The sequence below is a fragment of the Pantherophis guttatus genome, chromosome 3, assembly GCF_059756535.1.
Source record: "Pantherophis guttatus breed Tessera chromosome 3, ASM5975653v1, whole genome shotgun sequence".
NCBI lineage: Eukaryota > Metazoa > Chordata > Lepidosauria > Squamata > Colubridae > Pantherophis > Pantherophis guttatus.
Genome location: NC_142065.1, coordinates 39548843 through 39575686, shown reverse-complemented (window position 1 = coordinate 39575686; position 26844 = coordinate 39548843). Strand labels below are relative to the sequence as shown.

Below are 26844 nucleotides of genomic sequence, written 5' to 3'. Positions count from 1 at the left end.
TCCCACAGCACTGTCTCATTTCTCATCTTCTCAACTTTCCTACTATCTTCTCCAATTGGTTCTTTATGATTTATCAATTGTTTGTAACTTGTGATTAATTATTGTAACTGATTTATGATCTATGACCTATTACTTGCTGTTTAGATGTACGCTGTGAGTTTACGCACCAGAGACAAATTCCTTGTGTGTCCAATGACACTTGACCAATAAAGAATTCTATTCTATTCTATTCTATTCTATTCTATTCTATTCTATTCTATTCTATTCTATTCTTATTTTCTATCCTAATTTAAGCAGGTCTCTGGTGGAAATTTATTCTGTTTTCTTAAAACTTTCCAAAACGAAGTTACTTTTTCAGCCATCTCCAGAGCATTTGAACTTTTCATTCTCAAAAGGCTACACATAATTCATAAAGGGCAAAACAACAGTACTCAGACTGATACATGTAATCCACATACAATAGTGATGCAAATACATCACTATTGGGATAACAATGGGATAACAATGAAGCAGGAAAAGTGTCTTAGTCTGCAGTGACAAAAAAAATCAGAGTAATGTGGCTTGATTGTAATTTAAACTGAGATGGGAGGGGAAGAGATCTGTAACCTGCACTGCACAACCAACCTGCCTCCCCCCCACCAATCCTATATAGTCATTCTATGCTTCTGATAAATTGAATAGCAGCTCATAAAAGCTTATGCCTTTTAATAAAATTTGTTAATTGGAAAAGATGCTACCAGATGCCTAAAACAGTTTCTCATGAGATTAAAAGACAATACCTAAAAGTTATAGAAATTTATGGAAATGTATGGACTGAGTGATATTTGAGAAATGATGAATCCCTCAACAGAAAGATTTACATATTATTTAGGTTGGTAGGCACTCTTCTTATCCAACAATAGATTATCTGCACCAATAGGAATTCCAGTTAAATCTGAATTTAATTTGGATGGAAGCATCCCAGTCCAGTTCAATTAATGGAGAGCCTGTGGCCTTTAAGAGTTTGTTACAATAATAAGATACTACATAACAAAGAAGAAATCAAATTGCAAATAGGTCAATTGTCTTGGTTCACATATAGTAGCTCCAGCTCAGCGCTTTTTTAATATGAAGGGTATAAGAAAGATTATGCATTTCACTGCATAAAATACTTTATTTGAGAAATTAAATATTAATTACCTAAAATACATTTGTTATTACTGGAAAAGAAATTAGGCAATCTCCCTGTAGATTTAAAAGAATCTTTAGATATAGGCCTGGGGGGTGGGGGAGAGAATGGTAGATAGAAAATGACAAACTGTTTTTGGTATTGTTCCTGATGTTGTTTCTTTCTTAATAGCCTTTTCAGACGTATGACTTTTCTTGTTATTTCTGATAGCATTTCTGTGAATTGCTAAATTGTACATAAGATAATCTTTAAGTACTATTAACTCTTATAAGGTAGTTGCTCAACTATTGTGGATGGTGTCTAATTTCAATACATAACTATACAGTTATGTAAATAACCATGCAATCTAATTCAAAATCTTTTGAGTTTTTTGCTCCAAGCACAAGTGACCTGGCTGAAATTACCCTACTTTGAACACATTGTACAAATTGTCCATCTGGCTGGACAAAGGTCTCATGTTGGGAAAGGTGGAAGAAAAAAGAAGAGGATGACCAGCAGTCATTGCATCAAGCTGAATTAACTAGATCTGCTCTAAACTCTGCTGGCAACTGATTTGCTCCAAGATAATATATGGGAGCTTTCTGCAATATAATTCATGCACACGATCTTGCAACTACACAAATTATTTTAGTGGGAAGCTCTCAAAAAGGCATTCAAATGTTCTGTGATAACAGGATTCCTTCCACTAAAGATACAAGTTAAAACCCATGTTTTAAAAACAATAGAGACACTGTATAGCCCAAACCCAGTACTCTAATTTAAAGTTTCACATGGAGAGTCCAGTCTGTATTCTCTGTTTGTAATCCAAATGAATCCTTGCCATCCAGTGCTGATTTACAGTTTTGTTTTCAATTGAAAATTAATCCCATATCAATCAGAGATCAGTTTGGAATAATAATACATGAATGTAGTTTTTGGCAATTTTGTATGCCATTAGCAGCTAACTATTGAAGGGAAGATTATGCTAATTGTAGTGCTATACATCTTTGAGATAAATGTGAAATGAGTTTGGTTGTTAAACTTTGTGGAAATGTGCTGGAGAAGACTCCTGCGAGTCCCTTGGACTGCAAGGCAATCAAACTGGTCAGTCCTAGAGGAGATCAACCCTGACTGCTCTTTAGAAGGCCAGATCCTGAAGATAAAATCAAATACTTTGGCCTCCAAATGAGAAGGAAGGACTCACTGGAGAAGAGACTAATGCTGGGAATGATTGAGGGCAAAGAAAAATGAGGTGGCTAGATGGAGTCACTGAAACAGTCAGTGTGAACTTAAATGAACTACTGGGGATGGTAGAGGACAGGAAGGCCCGGGTTTGCGATGGGTCGGTCACGACTTTGCAACTAACAACTACAACAACCACCATGGAAGCTTTTGCTGGTACTCAAATAAATAAAATTTAATAAATAAATAAATTTACTGTATATCTTTATTATACATGTCTTAAATTTCACTGTGTTTCAATTCATTTAGTTTTCTGATTATTTTTAATAGATATAAAGATTACTTGTGTTGGCTTTATTTTATTCTCACTTTACCCCACTTTATACAGTATTGTTCTCATCTTTCTCCAACTTGGTACCTTCTTCATGTATTGAATTTCAGCTCCCATAAATCCCAGCCAGCATCACACAGCTTGTCTCAGAGAACTGATTCTTTTGTGATACAAATATCTTCTGCCATAGGCTTTATGTAAAATAGGTAAAGTAAGGTTATATCGCTTACTTCAGTCACTGACCATGGAGGACAATGATTCTGTACCAGGCCTAGAACTTTTTGGTCTCAAAATTGACAAAATCACAACAGTCAGAAGTGAAAAGGCAATAAAATATGTTAAACCAACTATTTCTAACCCTACCTTCTTATTTTGAAAGGGCTGGTATAAATGATTCAAATGCTAAATTTTTAACCTCCAGGATAAAGACTGCTGTTTTGAGAAGTGACTTAATCTTCAAATAGTAATTGCTCTCTAAAATCAAAATGGAACTCGCAATCAAAACAAGTATTTTGACACACTACAAAATATGCTTGAAAATAAATGAGTGAATAGAGGGCAGCCTGAACTTTGCTCTTTGCTGTTGAAGAAATTTCTAGCACTTCAGAATGTGAAGCTCCTATTTTCACTTACAAGAAATCACTTGATATCAATTTTGAAAGTGCTGAACTGTCCATCAGCTGCATAGTACCTTTCCTGATAAATAACAGTTATATAGACAGATGCCTTACTAATCTCTTATCTGTTTCAAAAGCAAGGGGAGCTGAAGTCATATCCCCATGACAGACATAGACCCAGAATATATGAATGACAAATGACATGCCTTTCTACTAAAAACTAGGTACCATTCTAGAACAGCAACACAATTTATATTTCTATAGTGGCAGATTTAAGATAACACCATAAGACACTGAGGTTACTTAAACCTTGGCATTTATTTTTTGTTCATCTCAATGTGTTGTTTGTTCAACAATTTTACCAGATGTTGTCTGATGGAAACAAGTATTGGAAGTAGCACAAAAGCTCTCTGATTTCATTTCCTCAGCATGACATGCAATCCAAATCAGATGGACAGGTGAGATTATATTGTATATTAATTTTACTAAGAAGATGCAGCATACAAGACTAAATACCATAATACAAGTTTTTTTGTTCAAAATGATGCTGTTTATTGGAAACAAACAAAAAAAACATCAGCAAGGCAAGTCTACAGGACTAGAGATAAGAAATTCTTCTTAAATATTCCAATTTGATGGTGGATTTCTTGGTCCTTTGGGTTTGGAGAATCGGTTTGCAAAGCCTGTGACAAAAAAATTAAACCATTAAGCACTACTATCATATTTTATATAAATAAAATAAATCTTCTGTGAATCTGAAGCAAAACCTTAGTGGGTACGCATGTCACTGACAGAAGCTATGTGAGAGACAGTGCAGCTATTCCAAACAAACAGTTTGACAACTGCAATAATAAATGTATTGTTCATTATAAAGCAATCAAGTATTTTTTTAAATTGAAGCTAAGCAATAAATGTATAATATCTTCCTCTAGTACAGATAAATAAATTTAAAAATGCTTAAAGGTAGCAATAATATTTGCATATGGTGGTATGGGTTGGTGCTAACAATTTATTAAGTTGTTTTATATACATCTATCATCTCATAATTTATGTAGTAAAGTTGCTGGGAGTTGAGTGATTTCCTCTTTCATTTAGGAGCGGAGGGAATTACTACCTATTTTTTCCCACAAAACAAGGCTGTGAGGTAGATGGTATGGTTAAAATGATTGGTTCAAAGTCACCTGCTGGCTATGGCTAAGGATGACTAGAAATTGGATCTGGGCAAATATGGCAGAATTTTGAACTATTTTCAGAAAGGATTTTTTTCCTTCCTCATGTCAACATGTCTGCCATTTTTCCCTAGTTCTCCACCTGTATTTTCTCATTTCAATTTAATCCTAGGTGTTTTCAGTCACTTTATATTATTTGAGAAAACTATTGGAAAATATAAGCCAACATCTTACCATATTTAATAAATGTAAAAAGGATTCTGACCATCCTTTGCAATGTTTATGCATATGACCTTATATATGGTAGGATGAGAAATCTTGGTGATAGCATTACAAACTATCAACTGGAAAGTTTTAGTAATAATTTAGAGAATTCAAGAAAACATTAGGATAGGTACTATTCTAATTTTGGTCTTTAGTATTCTATGGATTTCCTTCATAGTAAATTGAACATTGAAGCATATTTATTTTTTAAAATGCATACCAAAACTCAGAATAGAGCTGTGATGATTTGACTGATTATGCTCCGGAGCGTTTACTAACGAAGATGGATTCCAAATACCTAAAAATTCAAAAATGTCTTTAGTAAGTCATAGTTAGACTGACAGATTTTATGCACTGTATTGTGATTCTTGATGTAAGGGTAGTCTTGCTTAAATTGGAATAGGAAAGATAAAAGAATATCCATTAATCTTACCACTCAGTATGAATGCAATATTGTAAGACAAAATTCTAATACTGGTACTAGTGCTCTTTTGATGTTCTGTCCATTACGAATTGTTTATTTCATAATGACATGCCTGTGTAATTATGTAAAAGTTTACATGACAGAAGGAAGTGGACCTAGTCTCATGGTTTTTACCATAAGCAGGGGAACATAAGTTCCAGATGGGTCTTTTGAAGAACCATAGAAAAAGTTCCCCCATGTAATTGGATAAACCTAATAAATACTACAGAATTATTTGTTACAGAATTTCTTTCAGTAAACCTAAAATATTAACCTATAGGATGTTTTCTCAAATCTGGCCCTGTGTGGATGTGTTAGAGATCATTGAATTGGGAAAAGATGCCATAGAACATTTCAGTTGCCACTGATTGGAACAGTATTTGAGGATTTTGTTAACCTATTATTGGTATGTATGGTTCATTTTTACATCCTTTTAAAGTATCTACTTATGTGGCCACACCCAGCCCCAAATTTATTAACAACTAAAGATAGTAGAACAACTATAGAATCCAGGAGTCTTTGTCACTTAACGTTAAAGCCAATTTGTTTTACACTTCTTCCTTTCTGGAGGATCTAATGGCTGACAGGATGGCATTTGATTGGTTTGCAAGTACATCTTGTCAACTCTTAACTGCTGTTTGATGCTTTATCTGAAACAATTGCCTCCTGATCCCAGAAGCTTCTGACAGACTTTTCTCTCTTTAGCAATCTAGTGATTTTGGAATTATTCCTCTTTCATTTCATTTCATTAATTCTCTTGGTCCTGGGCCAAGCTTTCCAAGATGCTCAGCTTTCTCTTTGTCAGACTTCAATGTACTGTTTTAATTTTTGCCTAAGTCTCATTGCAGTAGCAAACAATCAGCAATGACTCCAAGGAGAGAAACGGTATTAATCCATGGCAGCAAGAACATAACCACCTTAGAAATTAATTGTGGGTTAGTCGAGGGAAATGTAGGCAGAAGCCTGCATCATCAAATGCATACAGCTAAGCTTTGGAATCAGCACTCTTAAATGCATGAATTAAGGCCAAAGGTGCTTTCTCAAATAGGTCTAAGGAACCTGTCAGTTAGAATGTGTATGTGTTTACCATAATGGCCGCAATTCATACTATAAATGTTAAGTTTTTAAGGGCTGGATGGAAAATTTACTGTGTTTTTAAGTTAAATTTCAGTATAATTCCTGGCTATTTTCTGTATATTTAAAATAGAATGGGAAAACAAAGTGTTACATGTTAATAGTTTACATTTGAAGCCTTTCATCCAATGCATTAATTAATCAGTGTTTCTGAAATCCTTTGGTATCTTTTGTGTCATTGAAAGACAATGGGATTTGATAGTTGGTTTTTATTAATCCAGTAAACTATTTGCTATCCTCTATACTTGTAAGGATATTGTATAAGTATATTGCTAATTGTTTCTTTCTTCAAGATACTTACAGTTTTTCACATTTCGTAAAATTTTCAAACTCTGTAAAGAGAGAGAGAAAGTCCTCTATTGGTATTAAGAAAACACTAATTACTAAAGATCATTAACACTTGGGAGTAGAGTTCTAACAGTGTAAATATGGAAAGAGAAGTAAATATGAAATGCAGTATAATTTTCTTTCTTTCTTAAAACACACCCAGTGTGATGATTGATCAATATTCCAAGTTTCGTGAGAGTTGAGCCTTCTGAATAAGATTACTGTAATATGCTCTACACAGGGTTGTCCCATTTAAAAGAAAGATTGGCAAGAAACAAAGGATGTTGGTTTCTTTATTTTGGACATTCATGCATACATCAAAAAATATAAAAGAAGATGAAGCAATTGCTAATTATTTATTAATGATATAAAAATAAACACAATACATCTCACCTTCGGTGAAGGATTGTTGTCTCTGAGACAGGACATGCAACCACATGAGGATATTAATGGGGACTACCAATCACCACAAGTGATATTGCAGTTGTTAACCTACACAGTAAATGCTTTCAGGACTTACTTTGTAATCACATCCAATCCAATAAACACGGTCACAAAAGAAATCCTAATTGGGCCAAAAAGATTATGCTTTTCCAGTAAGAAAAACCACTTACTTAAATCCTGGATAAATGATGTTTGTCTAACCAAAAGAAATGTTGCATTGTGTAAAAACATCTGGTCTTCTGCCCAACTGAAATATCTATGATTTACATTATGTATAAAGTATGGGAGAAAAAAACCCCTGCTTTTCTGTTTCTAAATTAATGATGCATTTCACCAGCCCCACTTTCCTTACCTTGCTCCTTCTGAAGTTGCCTGCTTCTTTTGTTGTCTCCTTTGTTGATTTAATCTGAAGGTTGCCAAGGTTCACTGCATTGTTTGTAACAGATGGACAAGCTATAAAAAGAAACAAGTGTCAAAAAAAGACACAATGGAAAAAACTCTCCGTATATTAAAAAAGTATTTGTGAAAAAAATATTATTAAACCAATTTTACTGATAAAAAATCCTGTAGGACCTAAACTTACAGGAATACAGCCAATTTGTTTGTGAAAAATAAAAAATGTAAATCCATCTCTCAGCAGAGGCATTAATAGATGTATTTTAAAAAGTAGGTTAGGATGAAAAGCATCCTAAGAGACAAGTGTAAAACTGTCTACCAAACTCCAATATGTACCATAGCAGCAGCTTTGCCACAAGTATGAAAAATAGCTCTGAATTGATTTTCTATATTGCTAGAATCACATTGAGATTTCAGTACATGATCATACATGTGGGTGGTATCATTGGAACGGAAAAACCAGTTTGCATATAAATCAGTTCCAGTATTTAAAACCAACTAAGATGTAACTGCTGAAGTCACACTTTGCTTTGAACTTAGCATATATGGGAATGAAGTAAAATGGAGGTCAACTAATTTTCTTAAGCAAACAAGAGGCTACAGTCCAACATATCTGAAGAACCCTGAACGTTTCTATTCATTTAGTACTTTATCTAATAATATTGAAAGAACACAATGCAAAAAATAGCAAGAATTGGAGCTGGGAATCATTTTTCTACTTGTGTTTCCCTGAAAATAAGACCCTGTCTTATATTTTTCTGAACCCCGAAATAAGCGCTTGGCCTTACTTTCGGGGAGGTCTTATTATTTTGGGGCACGTGGAGCAAGATGGGGCTCCTTTTGCCATTTTACCTGATTTCCAGCTCGGTCTCCCTAACCCTAACCAGAGGAAATGGCGGGGACAGGCTGCGCATGCATTTAAATATTTTCGGGGAGGGCTTATTTTCAGGGAAACAGGGTAAGCAGATGCTCAGTTGTCCTTACCATCTGTAGTTGTAAATTCCTTCTACCAACTGACCTCTTTCTATCAACTAGATCTTCTCAAAACTGCTTTAATTTCTCCTTTCTTCTGAACTGAGGATGTTTTAAGTAACAGCCCTACATATCTAAAACTATAACAAGATGACAAAATCTGTGGGACTTACAGTCCTCATCTGCAAGAAGAAATGATTCAGGAGTTCTTTCCGGAAGTGGGGGAGTAGGCGGTGAAGAAGATCGGTTCCAGTGAAATTCTGTGGTGATACAACAAGGATATATTTAAATTAGTTCACATTTAACAATCCTAAGGCTCTGCAATGGTTCATTTGTGGTTCTATCAACAGCATTAATCACAACTGTTTAACAAGATTCCAGTTATGCATTTAAAAATCCTATACGTGCTGTGGCTGGACTCACTCATTCTGCAGAATCAGAGTATGTTTTAATGCAATGAAACATGCCCTGAGATATTCTTTTATGCCAGAAACAAATAATCTATTTACCCATTTAGCATCTTGTATAATAACCTGTAACAAAAACCTTCACTATATAGTCTATATAAATAAAAATGTAAATGTCCATTTGTACATAACCGCACATCTCCGAAAGTTCTTCACTGATTGCTTTCAGATTTTGACACAATGTTGCATTCAACTACGGGCATGTTTTTATATACCTATATTATATACATGTCACACCTGTGACAGGTAAAAACATGAAAAACATTGGAAAACATTGAAAGACATTGACAAACATTGAAAAACAGCGCCATCTGCTGGACGTAAAACCAACATGGCAGCCTCCCAGCCCTGATTACGCTTAACAGATTTCTGCTCCTTATATTTAGACTTTCCATATTGCTTTCAAGAAACTGTGCATTTGGAAGGCAGAGATGTCCAAGGGCCATATCCTGCCACCAGGCTCGGCAGGCAGGCTGCTGGCTCCCCGCTGGAAAGCCCTCGCAGCCGGCGCTTCTAGGGCTGGCCGGGGCCGTCCCGAGCCTGGCTCTGCCCTCCCTCTCCCCCGGCCGGCCTGTGAACTAGCCTCGCCCACCACTGCTGCCCATCCCCCTCACCAGCCAGTCTCAGGGCTCCCTCCAAAGAACAACTGGCAACAAGGCTGCCTGGGTCCACCGAGCGGGAACCCTCCGTCCCTCGCCTGGCCTGAATCACGCCTGGCCCAGCGCTCCCATGGGCCCCGAGATCAGAAAGACCAGCCGCTAACCGGCACCATGCAAATCCGGTCGGTGAGCAGGAGATGGAGGCAACTGGAGCCTCGGGGTCGCCTTTGACCAGCGCTGCCTTTGATTCCCAGGTGGGCACTCTGGCAGTTCACGGAGTCTACATGAAAATTTCGGCCTCTGGCAGAAAGGGGGCTCCGGGGAGGCTTCAGGGGGCGGAAATGGCCAGGAGGGAGCATGGCCGGCCCTCCTTCATTTCTCCTGGAAGAGCGGGGGATTTAATCATTCCCCTGCCCTTGGCAGGCGGGGGAGGAGAACTGCACAGCAGGGGTCCAGTGAGGTGTGCGTGGCTCCTGGCTTTGCCGCTTTCTTCCTTCGGGCGGGAAGCCCCAAACCAGCCTCGAACCCCCGTCGCACCTCCTCCCTCCCTCCCTTCCCTTCCCTTCCCTGCTATGCATCTCCCCGTCGAGCCCCCAGAGAACATGTGTGTAGGGAGGACGGAGGGGGGGGGCGAGGTTCTGCTGTGCTGCGGAGAGCTGTGAAGGCCTGGCCTGAAAAGGTAAGGGTGATGGCGGGAGATGCAGAAGAGGCTGGGCCAGAGACAGAGATAAACAGAGAGAGAGGGAGAGAGAGACATAGAGAAATACAGAAAGACGGGGGGGAGGAGAGAGACATACAGAGATATAGAGAGGGTGGGAGAGAGAGAGACAGAGAGAGGGGGAGAGAGAGACAGAGAAATACAAAGAGGGGGAGACAGAGAGGGAGGATTTTGTGGTTCCCATTGTTTTTTAGCAACCGGTTCTCTGCCCTAATCACCAGCTGGCTCGGGGGCTGTCATGTGACTGATGAAAGTGAGTGACGTCGAGTTGGCCATGCCCACCAAATGTTTGTGGAGACTTTAGAACTTCAGCCTGGCTCTTTTAGCCCAGCGGAAGCACCAGACTGGGCCACAGCAACGCGTGGCCGGGTACAGCTAGTTTATAATAAAGAAACACTGATATAAAGGGTAGCCTGAGTAAAACTGAGATGTACTAAGACCTACTTTCAGTCATTATAAAGCAAGCAAGAACAATGGTTATGTATATTAATTAAAAAATTAGGAGAAAAAGTACCTGATCTAGGCCTCTGTAGCTTTCCACTCTGGAAATGAACAAAAAGAGACAATGCTTAATCTTGCCCCATCTTGGTAGGACTGTATTTAATTTTTATTGAGTATTTTGGTGTTCCCCAATGCAGTGCCTTAAACATCAGCAGATGATGGGCAGATAAGGACAGAAACATTTCAAGCAATCATATTTACTGCAATGCAATTTGATAATTCTGAAAAAATCACCCCTTCAAACTTCTTTTCGAATTCCAATTCCACAAGTCCAGGTCTAAGACCGTTTGGGAAAGAAGAATATGAAAGAGCAACTGCTGGAATAATTTCTAGAAATTGCTCATCAGGTCTAGATTTCTGCTACCCCTTGCTTCACTCAATGGGAATATAACCTGCTCTTTGTCTCAACCCCTGGAATTCAGATGCAGTATCTATAGCAGTCTAGTTTGTCACAGAGGTAGCCTTTATTCAACCGAAGTCAGGTCTTCAGTAGAACAATGCTGCAGAATATGTTTAAACCAACCTTATTGGGTCTCAGTCTCACTGAGTCATCAGAAAATCTCAGCTGAGACAGGCTGCTCCATTCTGTAGAGATTTTTGATTTGTTGTTTTTAGACGGTAGCTGATGATCTGAAACTGCTAACAAAGGTTTATCTGTAAATGATAAAAACCAGGAATTAAAATTGAGTGATTTTTAAAATAACTTTATAGATAGCAGAAGTTTCCAACAATAGAAAATAGTTGTATCTTGCCCCAAGGGCCTATGGTGCGTTTACCTGATTGCTGGAGCTCATTCTCTTCTCCAAGTACAATAAAAGATTCAGGGGTTCTCTCAGGCAGGGGAGGAGGAATATCTTCATCATGCTGGGGAGAACCTGCAGTTTAAAAAAAAAACAACAACCCTGAAGATTAGAGGGCTTCCTTTTTAGTAAGTTCTGCCAGATCTGGCCAGCAGTATCCAAATGATCACTAGATGGCATTTAAAAAAAAAAACCACTGAAAATTCAAAGTCCTTGCTTTCCTCTAGTGCAGGGGTCTCCAGCAAAGCTGGGGAATTCTGGGAGTTGAAGTCTGCCAGGCTTACAGTTGCCAAGGTTGGAGACCCCTGCTCTAGTGGTTTTCTGGATTTTTCTAGAACAGATCTGATAGTCCTATTTCACAAAAATAATTGGTTTCAGTACTGATTTAATAAAACCAAATACCAAATTCTATCTAGTGGGCTGGTCCTCCAAGGTTAACCTTCACAAGAGAGTCAAGTGTTCATATTGTAGCATAAGTTTATAGATTCTTGGTTATTAAAAATTTGGCACTATGCTGTTCTAAATCAGTGTTCTCTTCTGACTACCCCTGGATCTTAAAGACAGGGCTCTCTGCCCTTCTATTCTTTCAAACTAGACATGCCAGAAACTGAACACAGAGCTTTCTCAACACAAACCATGTATCCCTCCTTGAGCTACAGTTCCTCTCTTCCTTCCATTTTGTACTGCTTTTTATTGCTGCTATTTCTTAGGCACATTCAGTTAATATGATTATTATCTTATTTCATTCACTAGGTAAATCTATATTTAGGAAGTATCCACAAGCTACTAGCTAGCACTCTATATCTGCTTCTACTTTGAACAGCAATATTTATTGTCTCTAAAATGCCAGACACTTATTGGAGTCTGTTCACATTTTCAAACAACTCTTCTAATTTCTAATATAAAAATGTTAGACATTATTATACAGTGCTGCCAAAATATAAAAGCAGTTAACTTGTGTACTTTAATATACCTTTGTGACCACTAGATGGCACTAGAGCTAATCGTTTAAAACAGAAAAATTTGCAAACTTTAATTGCCCTGCATATGCATGCTTCTTAAATATTAATCAAGGGAGAAATTAAATATGATTTTTCCATGTTTATTACTGATTATCATTAGCCAGTTCTCCTGGAATAATTTATTTCAACTCACTAAATTCTGGGTATTAAAAATTCAGATGGAAGAGCTACCTACGCTGTATTCCGAATAGGTATCTGCTGAAAAATTATTCCAGTTCTTTCCACCTCAGAACTTTTTTCCACACATAAGGATTATAGAATCATTTCTTGCTTCTGTACTTATATCATCTGCTTTTTGTCATATGGAGCAAATTGTGATGAAGGATTTCAATTCTTTGCTTCACTGTTTTATTTCTGCAGAACACTAGGGAAAAATTCTGTTCTCTCTCTCTCTCCCTCCCTCCCACCCTCCCTTCACCCTCTCTCCAAGCCTCAATGGCCTCTTTGTTACAACTCAGTTTCCTGTTGTCATCACACAAAGAAAAAATAGTAAATACTTCAGCCAGTTTTACCTGGTCTGCAGCCAAATGTCAATAGAAATTTGTCTGTGTTGGCTTCTGTAACTTAGGCCATGAGAAAGTATGTTTTGTGCTTGTTATTGTCTTTTTTTTTTAATGGAGTACTTTCTCTTTTTTATTTCTCCCTTTACCTTATTCTTTTAATTATTCTCTAATTTATTAATTGGCTATGGCATAACAGTTGTACAAGTAAAATCAATTCATTTATTGATATTAGTCAGAACTTTCCCTGTGCAAATTGGGGATGGGGAAGGAGATCAAATTGACAGAACATGTGTCCTTACATTGCAGGTTTTAGTCTGATATTCAGCTAAGGCTATTACAAGTTTCTAGCAGCAAATGTACCAGGCCACCCAGATCAGTAGTGGGATTCAAATCCCGTCTCTACTGGTTCGCTTGTGGGTGCGCAGGCACGTGTGCAATGTTTTTGCGCATAGAAATCCAGGTGGGTGGGTGGAGCCTCCCGCCACCACAGCTGCTATCAGTTTGCTTGATTCGGGGCGAACTGGTAGCAACCCACCACTGACCCACATGAATTTTATATTTATGGGGGGGGATTGTGGTGGGTTTTTTGTTTGTTTGTTTTGTTTTTTGTTAGTTGCAAAGTCGTGTCCAACCCTTTGCGACCTGTATGGACAACATTCCTCCAGGCCTTCCTGTCCTCCACCATCCTCTGGAGTCCATTTAAGCTCACGCCTACTGCTTCAGTGACTCCATCCAGCCACTTCATTCTCTGTCGTCCCCTTGTTCTTTTGCCCTCAATCTTTCCCTCTTTTGGCTCTTCTCCAGTGAGTCCTTTCTTCTCATTAGGTGGCCAAAGTATTTGAGTTTTATCTTCAGGATCTACCCTTCTAAAGAGCAGACAGTCTTCTCTAGCACCCTAGTTCAAAGGCCTCAATTCTTTCGTTGTTGTTAATGGAACCCAAAAATTGACATAAGGAGTTGCACAATACAATACTTTGACATTTGGAACTGATCATATTACGGTGGGATATGATTAATGTATGTACCCAAGTTCCATCATATGTAATCTCTTTTATGGCTATAGTTTATGTATGTATGAATTTGGTCCATGGCAATAATAAAATATGTACTTATGTATGATTTTGCTCATTATGCTTAGCCATATTACAAATGACACTTTAAGAAATTGCCAATATATACATTGAAGAAAAAGACTCAAAGCAGTGTAAATTTTCCTTAAAGAAAAACTATTAGGTTTCTACTTAGATTCCTAATATTTATGCTTATCAAAATTAATTTCAAAAGAGGGGTCTGAATATTGTGTTCTCTATCTGCATTCTAACCACTGCATGGTGGCACAGTGGTTAGAATGCAATACTGCAGGCTACTTCTGCTGACTGCCGGCTGCCAGTAGTTTGGCAGTTTGAATCTCACCAAGCTCAAGGTTGACTCAGCCTTCCATCCTTCTGAGGTCAGTAAAATGAGGACCCAGATTGTTGAGGGCAATATGCTGACATTGTAAACTACTTACAGACGGTTATAAAGCACTGTGAAGCAGTATAAGTTTAAGTGCTCTTGCTCTGATATCTCTTGACTATCATGTAAACTCTGGAACCTAAGCATTTTCTGCATCACATTCAGAATTCAAACATAAAAGATGTATTAGGAAAGAACAGGTTTACCAGCTATACAATATCAAAGCCTCCTCATTTTATACAACCAATCTGTACACCATATCTCAGTTGGTAACACTTCCTTGTCTTATTTGTTAAATGTTTGGATATAATCAGTCATGTATCCTAATGGACCATTTCTATGGGCTACACTTTCTCTGAGTAAAGAAAGGGTAAGAAAGATCATGTCCTAAAGTGATTCTCTGTGTAGAACCAAAAGGCTCTACTCTTTCACTCTCCTCTTCAACATCTACAGGAAGCCTCTGGAAGAAGAGGTCATCTTCTGGCATTGGATCAGATATCATCTGCTTGTCACTCAATTAGGGTAAGAATTCATTCAGTTAATCTACTTTGTCAGTCATAAGTCTGGTAGGCTGCATCAGCAGGATCTTCCTGACTTCTAATAACACTACCAAAAAAAGAAACCATTGCTCAGTAGAACAACACATCTTAGATGCAAAAGGTTTGGGATCAGTCATGGCTTTAAAAGTTGCTTCTCACAAAATTGGAGAGCTTGTGGCTGGGCTGACCTATGCTAAATTGTAATCTGGGAACTCAGTCACTAAAATTTCATAATTTACATTCCACATATTGCTGAAGTAAAACTGATGATACATTGATGTACCATCATTTATGGATGATACATTGATGGATATCTCAATCCTGAGTCAAACAGAGATGCTATCTCAACACCTGAAAGCTGTAGTTCTGTTGAGAAAAAGACTCCTGATTGAAGAAGACTTTTGCACAACTCCCATATTATCTGCTGCCTTTGAAGAAACCCAGAAGCTACAGCTCGTGTAGAATACAATGGCTCTAGTTAAGGGCACCACCCAACTTCCCCAAGTAACACTACAACTGCAAGAGTTTCACTAGTTGACAGTTGCAACTGGGTGTAATTCAAGATGCAGATTGTCAGCTTTGAAGCCATATATGGCTTGGATCCTGGATAAATTTTCTCCCAGCATTTTTGCCTATCCAGTAAGACCCAGTAGGGACGGTTATCAACTATCAGCATCCTCTGATATCCCTGAGAACCACGAGGATGTACCTGTCCCTTCTTTGGAACAGTGCTTCACCTGAAGTCAGGTTAGCGCCAAACCATAATTGTTTTAAAAAGCCTTTGGAAATTGATGCTATGATGAGTTCTTTTCCTGTAGCAAACAATTACTGCTGCTAAGACTATTTCCCTTGGTATATTTATGGTTATGATTGCTATTGGTTTAGGGCAGAGGTCTTCAAACTTGGCAACTTTAAGACTTGTGGACTTCAACTCCCAGAATTCTCCAGCCAGCTATGTACAGAGAATTCTGAGAGTTGAAGTCCACAAGTCTTAAAGCTGCCAAATTTGAAGACCTCTGGTTTAGGAGTTCAATTACTTTTATTCTTTAGTAATTTTATTTTATTTTTTAAATTTATAAGATGCTCAGAGCTTCTTGGAATTGAGCAGCATATAAATGGCAGAATGGAAATAATGCTGCAACCTTGTATAAACTTACTGTGGCAGACTGCATCCAAAGGACGAGTATCCTGGGCTGGAGGGTTGAACAATGGGTAGCTGGCCTCTGAGCTCTCCAAAGCCTGGCCTGTAAAGGCCACAGCAGAAGGTGAAGGAACTGTTCTAAGGGAATTGAGAGCAGGATATGCTGGGACGCATAGTTCTTCTGATGAGAGAGTGTAAAAGTAGGGGTCTTCTGATGACCCTATGCAGTCCTCTGATGACTCTATGTAGTCCTCTGATGACTCTATGTAGTCCTCTGATGACTCTATGTAGTCCTCTGATGACCATATGCACTCCTCGTGGCATAAATCCTTGCGCTTGTAGTGTGGGGCATTGTTTGTCAGCTTTTTTGAAAGGTTTGAATCAAGTTGAAAGCCTCCACACTGGCCAGATTCTGAATCCATTTTTGTCAATGGCTGCAGTGTTTTCTGTGAAACTGATTGAAAAGGAGTAGATTCGGTCTGGATAGGGTGCACTTTGGTATCTAAGCCCTTCCCAGTTTTATCATCCATTTCCACAGTGAGAAGCCGATCAACTGAAAAACAATAACTGAAGTCCAAACTGCGATGTTTGTGGAGTGGCTGTTTTGCCAACCAAGAATCCCATCCTGTGTTTCTGCCAGCAGTAGGGTTCAATGCTCCAACAGAAAGTGCTGGCCTGACCAAAGAAGCACCATCTCTGTTTCGATCAAGGATGTTTAAGCTTTGTGTGGCACAATTGGGACACCGAGATTTATCCTGATGCTCTTGTACAGAACTGCAAGAGAGATTATGTAATTGAGAGAAGCAGCCTAGAACTGAGAGAAGCAACCTAGAACTAAGGAGAAATTTGACAGAAATTAGAACTAACTGTCAGTGGAACAACTTGCCTCCAGAACTTGTAAATGCTCCAACACCGGAAGTTTTAAAGAAGAGATTGGATAACCATTTGTCTGAAATGCTATAGGGTTTCCTGCCTAAGCAGGGGGTTGGACTAGAAGACCTCCAAGGTCCCTTCTAACTCTGTTATTCTAAATGGTAATTGAATATTTTTTAAAATGGGCAATGTGCAGGAAAAGCTTTATGTTACATATTCTGAACTTCTGTCAATGTTGTGGCCACTTCAATATATTTTCAGAATTTTTCCATTAGAATACTTACTTCTTTCTAATTTAAGGCTGCTAAATGCCAATATTTAGTTTTTAATATTGAAAAAGGAAATTAAATATATGGTGAGCCATCATATTAACTATATTTCATTTTCATTAAATTGAATTGCATTCAAATAACATTAAATTTTTGTCATGAATTTGCCTTGATTGCATTTCTTTTTTCTACTGGATTCTTTACCATAAGATTCCCCTTTCAGACGCCCCCAAGTGATGCCTCCCTGTAAGAAAATCCAGAACAAAATCCAACTAATTTAGAATCTTGCCTATCTTATTGCTTAAACAAGTCCATTCAGCAACTCCTAGCATTTTTATTTTCAGAATTAGTTGTTGTTATGTCTGATCTCATGACTCCAAGTAATAACGGATACCAGGTGAATTTACTGCTGGCTGAGCTGTACCTGACGCTCAATGAAATTGGACTTCTCATTTGAAGCACTAATTCTGAAAAGGTTATGTGTGATCCATTCTCTAATTGGTAGGAACTCCTTCTTCATACTAACTCCTGGCTGCTTTCTCTTCCCCTAGTTAAGCCACAAGAATGTGGTTCTCAGCATATTACTGATCTGCTTTTGAGGAACTGAGGACTGAAAAAAATGAGAGTCTGGAAATAGACTAATATTCTCAAGATTTCATCTAGTAACCACAGCTAATAGCCACTGATATGCATGCTGTTTACCCATTTCTCTAAGGAAAATTACATAGTGATGGATGATTGGGCCAGAATCAGTTTATTTACTCTGTAGTTAAGAAATAGTTATGAGTTCAAATGTACTAGTACAAAAATAAATGACTTATGTTCATGTCTTGGTTCAGTGAGAGAGAATTGAAGAGAACTGTGAGAGAACTCAGCTCCACAATTGAAACTCGTGAGATTTACAGTGTAGAGGTTCCAATCAATTCAGTGAAACTGATTTCAGGTAAATCTTTTTAGTACTAAATTCTCCAAAGTCCTTAATTCTATCCAGATTTTGTGCTGCGTTAAAGAATAATATCTATTTTACCTGTTTGATTGTTTTATACAAGACTTTTCCCTATTTGGATCCTGAGATATATTGGCTACAGGACGGTTTATTCCGGTCTGCAAAAGATACAAAAGTTCAGGTTATGAGTCAAGACTCACTTCTTAGTCACAGCCCAAACAAAAACAGTTATCACTTATTACATTATTAAGATTTCTCTATCAAGCAAAAGAGAGTTGCTTCTCATATCTCCTTCTGCTAGCTAATAAAGACATTTTCAGTCCCAGAAATCCTCCATCAAAGTGGCAAGATTGATGTCAGAATAAAGGAATAAAATATGGCCTTTATGCTAAAAAGCATTATCCACTACTTAGTGGATAAGTACCATGCCTGTTACTGCAGTACATGAAGATATCACCTAAAAACAGAACAATCAAGTTTTTGTTCCACAGCAATAAAACAAATTATAATTTGTTATAATTTGCAATCCAATGGATTTGGATTATCATAGGCTGACATAACTCTCCAACAAATTTAATTACTGTAACTCATTGTCTAAAACTCATATGGCTAATTAAAGACTGTTACTTACCACCATAACAACAATATAATACTTTATGAAGAAAACCAGGAAACAAATCAAAAGGGAAACTTGATCAGTTAAGAAAACCATGCTGCCAAAATGGCACAATGGCAGGACTGAAATCCAAGAGAGAAGGGGACAGGTGTCAGTCAATCTACATCCAAGCTGAAGTAATTAAGTTTTAAGTAACTGGAGAGGGCTTTTCTCATCTTGGGTGAAAATTCCAGCTGCTCATTTATTTCCTATTTTAGTGTAATGCTTGATGGCTATATCTTTGTCTTAAATAAAACATGCTGCCTTATTAAGCTCACTTTGGGATTTCAATGTTCCCAGAATAGTTATGAAATTTCATTTTAGCTTAGATTGCTTGTTATCACACTTTAGACCAAAAGTACCCTGTTTCCCCCAAAATAAGACATCCCCTGCTAATAAACCCAATCCGGTTTTTGAGCGCATGGGAATAAGGCCAAGCGCTTATTTCAGGGTTCAAAAAAATATAAGACAGGGTCTTATTTTTGGGGAAACCCGGTAATTGCAAAGAGGATTAGGAAGAATACAGACCTGAGTGCATGTGATATTGAGCTTGAAATATAGATAAGGACTTCGCAGTAGTCTTCTGGAAAAACAGTCACATTAACTTTATTTGCAATTAGAGCCGGCAGGAAGGCTTACCTCTATAACAACAGGATCAGAATGACTGGCGAATGCTTCAATCTGCCTTTGAAAGAGTTCGATCACTGCATCATAGACCAACTTATACTGACCCTGAAAAATAGCAGCCATGAGTCATGTGGAAAAATGTCACAACTGCATATTCATTTCTCTACATCACAAGTCTGGCTGTCTTAACATAAGTAAGTTCAGACAGATACATTTATGAGTTCTAGCATCTGATCTTAGGAGCACTGATTATACTTCCCAAATTGAAGTTGGGGGAATCCCTTTAAAAAGCACCTATGATTGGGTGTTGTGCTTAGATTTGGCAAGACAGAAGAGAAAATTGCAGTTCCTGCTCTGCTTCATTTCTGGGCCAGTGGCTTATATACTAGTAAAACATGAGCAGAGAATGAGGATGAGGACATAAGTTCAAGCGACGGTGGCATATCATTTTGAGAAATGATTTGCATTTGAAGGACTATATGCTGTTCAAGCAACCAGTCTGGCAAATGTCTTCATGGCACATTATCAAAGCGCATTTAAATAACTTGCACTTTTCTCTCCCTTTTTCTGAAAGCGTCAACACCTGCTTCTTTGATGTAGCCCCAAGAGGCCCCTAGTATTAAAAAAATCATTACTGTCACACACAAGATTTTCTTACAGCACAGCAACATCTTTACAGGACAAATAAGTTTCTTCACTTCTTTGAGTGCTTTTAATAGAAAAAACGGTGTAAAGTATTGTACAACGCACAGTTAACTGAAACATTACTACTGCTTGGCATTGTATAAAGAAACCAAATTGTCTGGACATACCTGAGTTTGTACCACCAAAGGTCTCTGCGTGCGCATTTCCTGAATCATATTAAAAATACTGAAGTTCATTGGTAGAATCTTCAGAGGAAAAAAAAAAAACAGAGAAGGCATTGGTCATTTGAAAGACCCAGCTATGCAATCTGTCCATTGAATACTCATTAAAGAGGGGTTTCCAACCTTGGTCTTGGTCAGAATTCCCCAAGCTAGCCTGGCTGGGGAATTCTGAGAGTTGAAGTCTGCAAGTCTTAAAGTGGCCAAGGTTGGAAACCCCTGCATTAAAGAACTTGCACTGCATATTACGGAAAGACTCACTGATAAGTCATTATTCCTGTCACAACTATAGGTCAATTTGTTGAAAAAAAAATTGATTTCTTCTGGAATAGCAGCCACATAGCAAGTAGCATGAAAATTAAATTATAACTTTAGGTATTTCCTGCCATGAATAGACAATATGGAAGCACTCACACTGTCTCTTAGCAAAGTCCAAGTATAATCAATGGCACATATCACTCCTGTTCGTCCACAGCCCGCACTGAAAGACATGACAAATTGCTAAATGAACAATGATAATAATTTATTCTCACTGTAGGTTCTTCAACCAATGTTCAGAATTCTCTGAAATCTTTTAATGTACTTCAGATCTACTACCATGTTTTCCCCAAAATAAGACCTTGTCTTATATTTTTTTGAACCCTGAAATAAATGCTTGGCCTTATTTTTGGGGAGGTCTTATTATTTTGGGGCGCATGGAGCAAGATGGGGCTCCTCTTGCCATTTTACCTGTTTTCCAGCTCTGTGTTTAAATATTTTCAGGAAAGGCTTATTTTTTGGGGGATGCTTATTTTAGCGCATGCGCTCAAAAGCCCAATTGGGCGTATTAACAGGGGATGTCTTATTTTCAGGGAAACAGGGTATTTGATTGAAAGTACCAGATATCTCTACTGAAATTTAGTTCGTATATTTTATCATCACCATCATCAAAACCTTTCTATGTAAGGGAAGGTTTCTAGCCACAACCTTAAAATGACTGTATTTGTTTATTTTTATGTAATTCAGCTTGGGCATTATAAAGGCAACGTATCACGTAAATCTGCCAAACATCTATGACTATAGCAAAGATGGCATTTCAGCTTGGGCAAATAAAGATATTACTTTGCATTTGAATTTGTTATTCAAGTTAATTGTTTTTTATTGGACCCTTAGTGATCAGCTCCAGCAACAATAGTGCCTGATGCTTCAGAGGAAAAAAAACATGGAAATCACACTGCAAACATGCAGTTGCACATAATAAACTCCTATGGAGTTTAAATTGGTATAACACATAATAACTTCTCTTTTGGACATATGATGTTGGGTCCCTATTACTCCCATGATTGAGTACTTTTAATCAATTTGCAGGGAGTTCAGGGCTTAATTTAAAAGACACATCAGCATTCCAAAAAGAAAAAACACACACACACAACCCTGAATTGTCTCTAATAGCTAATAGATCGTTTCTTCCTTCTTTTACCTGTATGTATGTATATTCATATTCAAAAAGAATTATAGAACAATTCTGCTCTCTTGAAGTTAAAACGGTTTCTGCTTTCAAGCAATTTTACCTGCAGTGTACACAGATAGGTACATCATGGTTTGCTTGGTAGCAATGCATCTCATTTATGAACTTAAAAATAGAGTTGATTGAAGATGGAACATCATGGTCTGGCCAATTTTTATAATGAAAATGGTAGACGCTTCTGATTTCCTAGAAAAGACATCCAAAACAAGGAACTTATAGGAATTAGTGTAACATGGGTGTTTCCCAATTAACTTGTCCTAACCCTTGAGGCAGATTGCAAACTGAACTTATAGGGTAAAAGAAATATTAATGTGCACCTGTACAGAATTGCTTAAACCTTTCTTATGCACCAGGAAAAAGAAATCCATCACCTTTCTGCAGGTACATGCATAGTTTCTGTTAGAATCTTGTTGGTTTTTCATATCCCTAAAACGCACCCTTTAAAGGGCATACAGGAATCACAAAATATTCACAGAAATATATCAGAGAAAATGGTGCATTATACTTTCCCACGATAGTCTCCCAGAAAGTCAGCATATATCCTGGAGCATCCCACACTTACACTGTCATTCACTTTCACTTTCAACTTGCGAATCACATAGTCCTGTCTTTTTTCTTCCGCCTCCTGAAGAGAAGCAAACCAAAAACATATTTAAATGACATTTATTTCCGCAAAGCAGAGTTCAGCATATGAATTCCAATGGAAAACAACATACTTACACAGATAATGAAGAAAGGGCCTAACTGCAATGGGGATTCATCCACATCAACCCAGTAACGTTCACATTTTTTCTGTTGGGAAGATAAACAAGAGACTCTAGCCATCTGTTCTCTGATATTCACCCAAGTCCACAATTGGTTTTTCTTTTTAGGAAAAACAGATCTGTCTGATGTTGCTGTTCAGAGGTGAGATGAAAAGACCTTGGGAATACCTATTGCAGAATAAGGTTGTATCTATAGCTGTAGTCTTGGCAGATTTTATTCTACTTTCTCTTTTATTCTCGTAAAAGAAAACCTGTGCCATGTGCTGAACAGACGTGAGGAAAGTTTTCAGATGGATCATGCAATAAATGTGATCGTAAAAAGACTCAAGGTTAGCTTCATCTACACAAAGAAAGTGTCAGTTGTGGAAATGCAGTACATACACTCTGCAGTTCATTATAGGGACTGAATGTAAGAAATGCCATGTGGAATGAGGTCTGGGAGAGGAGCAGCTCAGACATTACTGAACCAAAATTTTCCATGCTGTGGTATGTTACCTTTTGCTGTAATACCTACCTTTCCCATTTCAAATTCCATGCAAGCCATGACAATGATCTGGAGAGATTAAAAAGAAGTATCTGAATGTTATTGGGAAACTGGCACGTACAAAAGCATACTGTTGTTTAAAAAGTTCCAAACAAGATCATTTTAAGATGCAGCTGAAAGCAGCATACGATTTGATATATAGCAAAAGAAGCACAAAATGTTATTTCCAATACTGTGGTTCAAAAGCTGCCATTGTATTCAAGTATCCTTTGAAGAAAATAGGCAGTAGATATATAAGTAGGTAGTTATATTATAAATGAAGAAAGATATATATATTTGGAAATAAAACAAAATTAAAAGTTCAACATATTTACTTAGTTTCCCTAAGTCACTTATCATTTTTTAATTTGGAGATTTTGAAGAATTTAGAGCTGAAGTATTTTAACTCCACAATTTTACTGTAAAACATTTTAGATTGTTGATTCCAGCCTCCTTTCATTGCTGACAATCATCCATTATATATTGTCCATATATGTTACAGCTGGAAGAAGAATAACTGCAGAATATAAACATTCCAAGAACAATATACTGTATATAAAAAAGTTCACTCCCCTGCTGCGTCTATCCATGAATGCAATTAAGAAATGAAATATTCATGGTAGCCAAGCTAGAATACAAATAATTGGAACACAGGCAACCAATCTTATCAGACAGCGATTACTACCAGATTCTCAGGTTCAGATATGAAATGATTTTGCAATCAGATATTAGACTCTGCTGTTAAACTGGTTTAATGTCTTCTGTAGATACCATTATTTCATTAAAAGGAGGTCATGCTGAATTAGGCCAACAGTGACAACCACAGAATGGTAAACAACTTGGACGTCATCCTTTGCTTTCTGAATGCAAATGCAAAGCCTCCCCTGAGAAGGAGTTTTTCTTAAAAATACCTTAATTATTTATTATATGAGGCGTGATACAAATAATCTGACAATAAAACTGGATACAGATCCAGACAAATATGTTATTTGTCCTCCTACTTATGACTATATGACTGTAACCTTGTTGCTTGTATCCTTACAATTTACCTTATTTTTCGGAGTATAAGACGCACTGGAGTATAAGACACACCTATCTTTTTTGGTGGGAAAAAGAAGAAAAAGAAATCTCCCTCTGCCTCTGAGCAATTGCAGCAAAGAGCAAACAGCCTGCTTTACTTTCATTTTTGTTTTCAGCATACCTTGATTAGTACAAGAGGAAAAAAAATCTGCTCCAGCAATTTTCTTCCTTGCAGCAAGCAGCAGAGGCCTGCGCAAAACAGCTGAGAACAAAACAGCTGAGAGTCGGGAGGCCAATCCAATCAACTTGTGCTAATTAGGCTGTGCTGAAGCTGAAAGGAGCTGTTTTTTCTTGCTATTTGCTGCAAGGAGGTAACTACTGGGAGGCAGAGGCCAAAGAGTGGGGGCTAGTGGGTGGGTGGGGCTATATTCGGTGTATAAGACACACCTAAATTTTCACCCCCTTTTAGGGGGGGAAGGTGCGTCTTATACTCCGAAAAATACAGTATATTGACTGTTTCCTAATATGATTTGATTGCTTATTTGTACCCTACGACTATCATTAAGTGTTGTACCTTATGATTCTTGATGAATGTATCTTTTCTTTTATGTACCCTGAGAGCATATGCACCAAAGAAAATTCCTTGTGTGTCCAATCACACTTGGCCAATAAAGAATTCTATTCTGTTCTGTTCTGTTCTGTTCTGTCTATTCTATTCTTTTAAAATTGAACAAACAATTAACAGATAGCATTGATCTACCTCTTACCAAGATTTTATATTCCCAAATCATCCTCCAGAAATCTACAACAGTTGTAGAAAGTGGACCCTGGGTAGCAATGTAGGTTCTTGGCTCATATACGCCCTAAAAAAAAAATGTAACATAGGCTTATGTAAATGCATTAAAAAGCATTCAAATCTAATCCACTTTAGAATTTTACAATATTATTGTGTTTTAAAATGAGCTGCCACACTAACTTTTTGAAGAACATTTAATGTAGGAAATTGAGTTAAATGAAAAAATAACCTGTGAAAGTATTTTTCCAAGTGGTATCACTTTAATAACAACCATCACCATTACAGTAATGGCTTCAGTTCTGTTACAGTTTTCATCATCCTCAGATGGGTATGTGATAGAGGTTCTGGTGCAAGATATCAACCAGACATTATAGCCAATGAGGAAAAGCTATGCTATAAAGCAGAATCCAACACAGACAATCTAAAATTTAGAAAATTTTAGGACTTGGATGCAGAAATTGTGTTATCCCAAACTTTCCACTTCAGATTATATGTCCACATCTTCTCTATCCAAGCCACAGCAGCAATTATAACTTGATTATAGTTACTAAGGAAAGCAAATTTTCCAACAGGCTAATTTTCACATTAGCAAGAACCTTTTAAATGAAGCAAAAGAATAGGGGCAGTGGAGTTTTACTGATACCACTTTACAACAACCATTCTGATTTTATTTCTTTATTTTGCTAAGAATCCAAAACGTACAAACAGTAGGTTTTGGAAATATGACTGGCAAGCAAGGTGTCTAGCAATTTATTTAATTCTTCTTTTGTATGAAGTAGGGGATGGAGAGTTGTTGTTTTATTCCATACATTGCAGTAACTTTGAGACAATCATTGATTGAATGGCATTTTTTGTATTCTAGCCTTGATTAGCTAGAAGGAGAACACTGATCCCTATGTATTATTGGCATTTGGAAATCAGAAAAGCTAATGTGGGCTACAGGATGGCTTCAGCTGACAATCGATACACTATTGTGTGGAAATGTCTGCTTATTGTGGCCCGTCAGCGGCCTGTGCAGATTGTAGCTGATTCCGACAACGAGGAGGCTGGTGTGGTGCTGTATCAGCAGCCTGTGCAGTCGGACAGTGAGGAGGTTGTAGAAGATGTGGTGCCAGAGGCAGGGATTCAGCCAGGGCCTTCAGAAACTCCAGAAGCTCCTTTAAGTGAAGAGGATGAAGAGGAGGAGTCTCTTCTCAATGCACGGGTGTGCAGAGCTGCCAAAAGGCAGGAGTGGCTCCTCAGGAGGAGGTCTCTTCGAGAGTAAGGCTTGGGGCTAATTGGCCATTCCCTTAGCCTATTTAAGAAGGAATGCCGCTTGCAACAAGCTGTAGAGAACAACTTTAGTTCACTCTCCTTCGTGTCTGCAAAATTGCTTCTGGGCTTTCTGCCAACTCTAGTAAGACTGTGATTACCTTATCTTAGAATTCTGGTAGGCTGTTAAGACAATTCATTAACAGCCTTTGAATGATAAAGACTAAGTTATTTGAGTAAAATAAGCTTTGTATAGAGTTTGTGTGTGCTGCGTTCTTTGGGGTCCGTAGCTGGGCAGAACACTGCTGGAGATTAAGGAGAACATCTCTACTCTGTCATGATGTTCATGATCTCAGCCTAATAAGGGTAACAGGCAGTGCTGAAATCTGAACCTGTTTGCTACCGGTTTGCTGGCTGTGCATGCATGCCGTGCGCCAAAAGGAGGCTTGGGAAGGTAAGTAGAACAGCGAGGGGGAGGATCAGCTGTGTCGCACGGTTTAGGTTCGCTAGAAAGCAGGAAATCCTGCTTTCTAGCAAAACTAAACCATGCGGCACAGCT

General features: G+C 37.8%; 1 protein-coding gene across 1 annotated transcript in view; it reads right to left on the bottom strand.

Annotated features, from left to right (window-relative positions):
• Positions 1 to 3804: 3804 nt before the first annotated feature.
• Positions 3805 to 26844, bottom strand: part of PTPN22 (protein tyrosine phosphatase non-receptor type 22) — a 35639-nt gene continuing 12599 nt past the window's right edge. The window contains exons 4-21 of the mRNA XM_060689720.2: positions 25006 to 25101; positions 23210 to 23248; positions 22652 to 22723; positions 22494 to 22556; positions 21975 to 22117; positions 20839 to 20905; positions 20374 to 20451; positions 19574 to 19666; positions 18361 to 18437; positions 16208 to 16965; positions 11508 to 11606; positions 11255 to 11385; positions 10745 to 10772; positions 8620 to 8706; positions 7431 to 7531; positions 6609 to 6639; positions 4931 to 5008; positions 3805 to 3960 (exon numbers count right to left, since the gene is read on the bottom strand). Coding sequence (XP_060545703.2) covers positions 3896 to 3960; positions 4931 to 5008; positions 6609 to 6639; positions 7431 to 7531; positions 8620 to 8706; positions 10745 to 10772; positions 11255 to 11385; positions 11508 to 11606; positions 16208 to 16965; positions 18361 to 18437; positions 19574 to 19666; positions 20374 to 20451; positions 20839 to 20905; positions 21975 to 22117; positions 22494 to 22556; positions 22652 to 22723; positions 23210 to 23248; positions 25006 to 25101 — 2106 coding nt within the window. The 3' untranslated portion in view covers positions 3805 to 3895. The remainder of the gene's footprint in view (positions 3961 to 4930; positions 5009 to 6608; positions 6640 to 7430; positions 7532 to 8619; positions 8707 to 10744; positions 10773 to 11254; positions 11386 to 11507; positions 11607 to 16207; positions 16966 to 18360; positions 18438 to 19573; positions 19667 to 20373; positions 20452 to 20838; positions 20906 to 21974; positions 22118 to 22493; positions 22557 to 22651; positions 22724 to 23209; positions 23249 to 25005; positions 25102 to 26844) is intronic.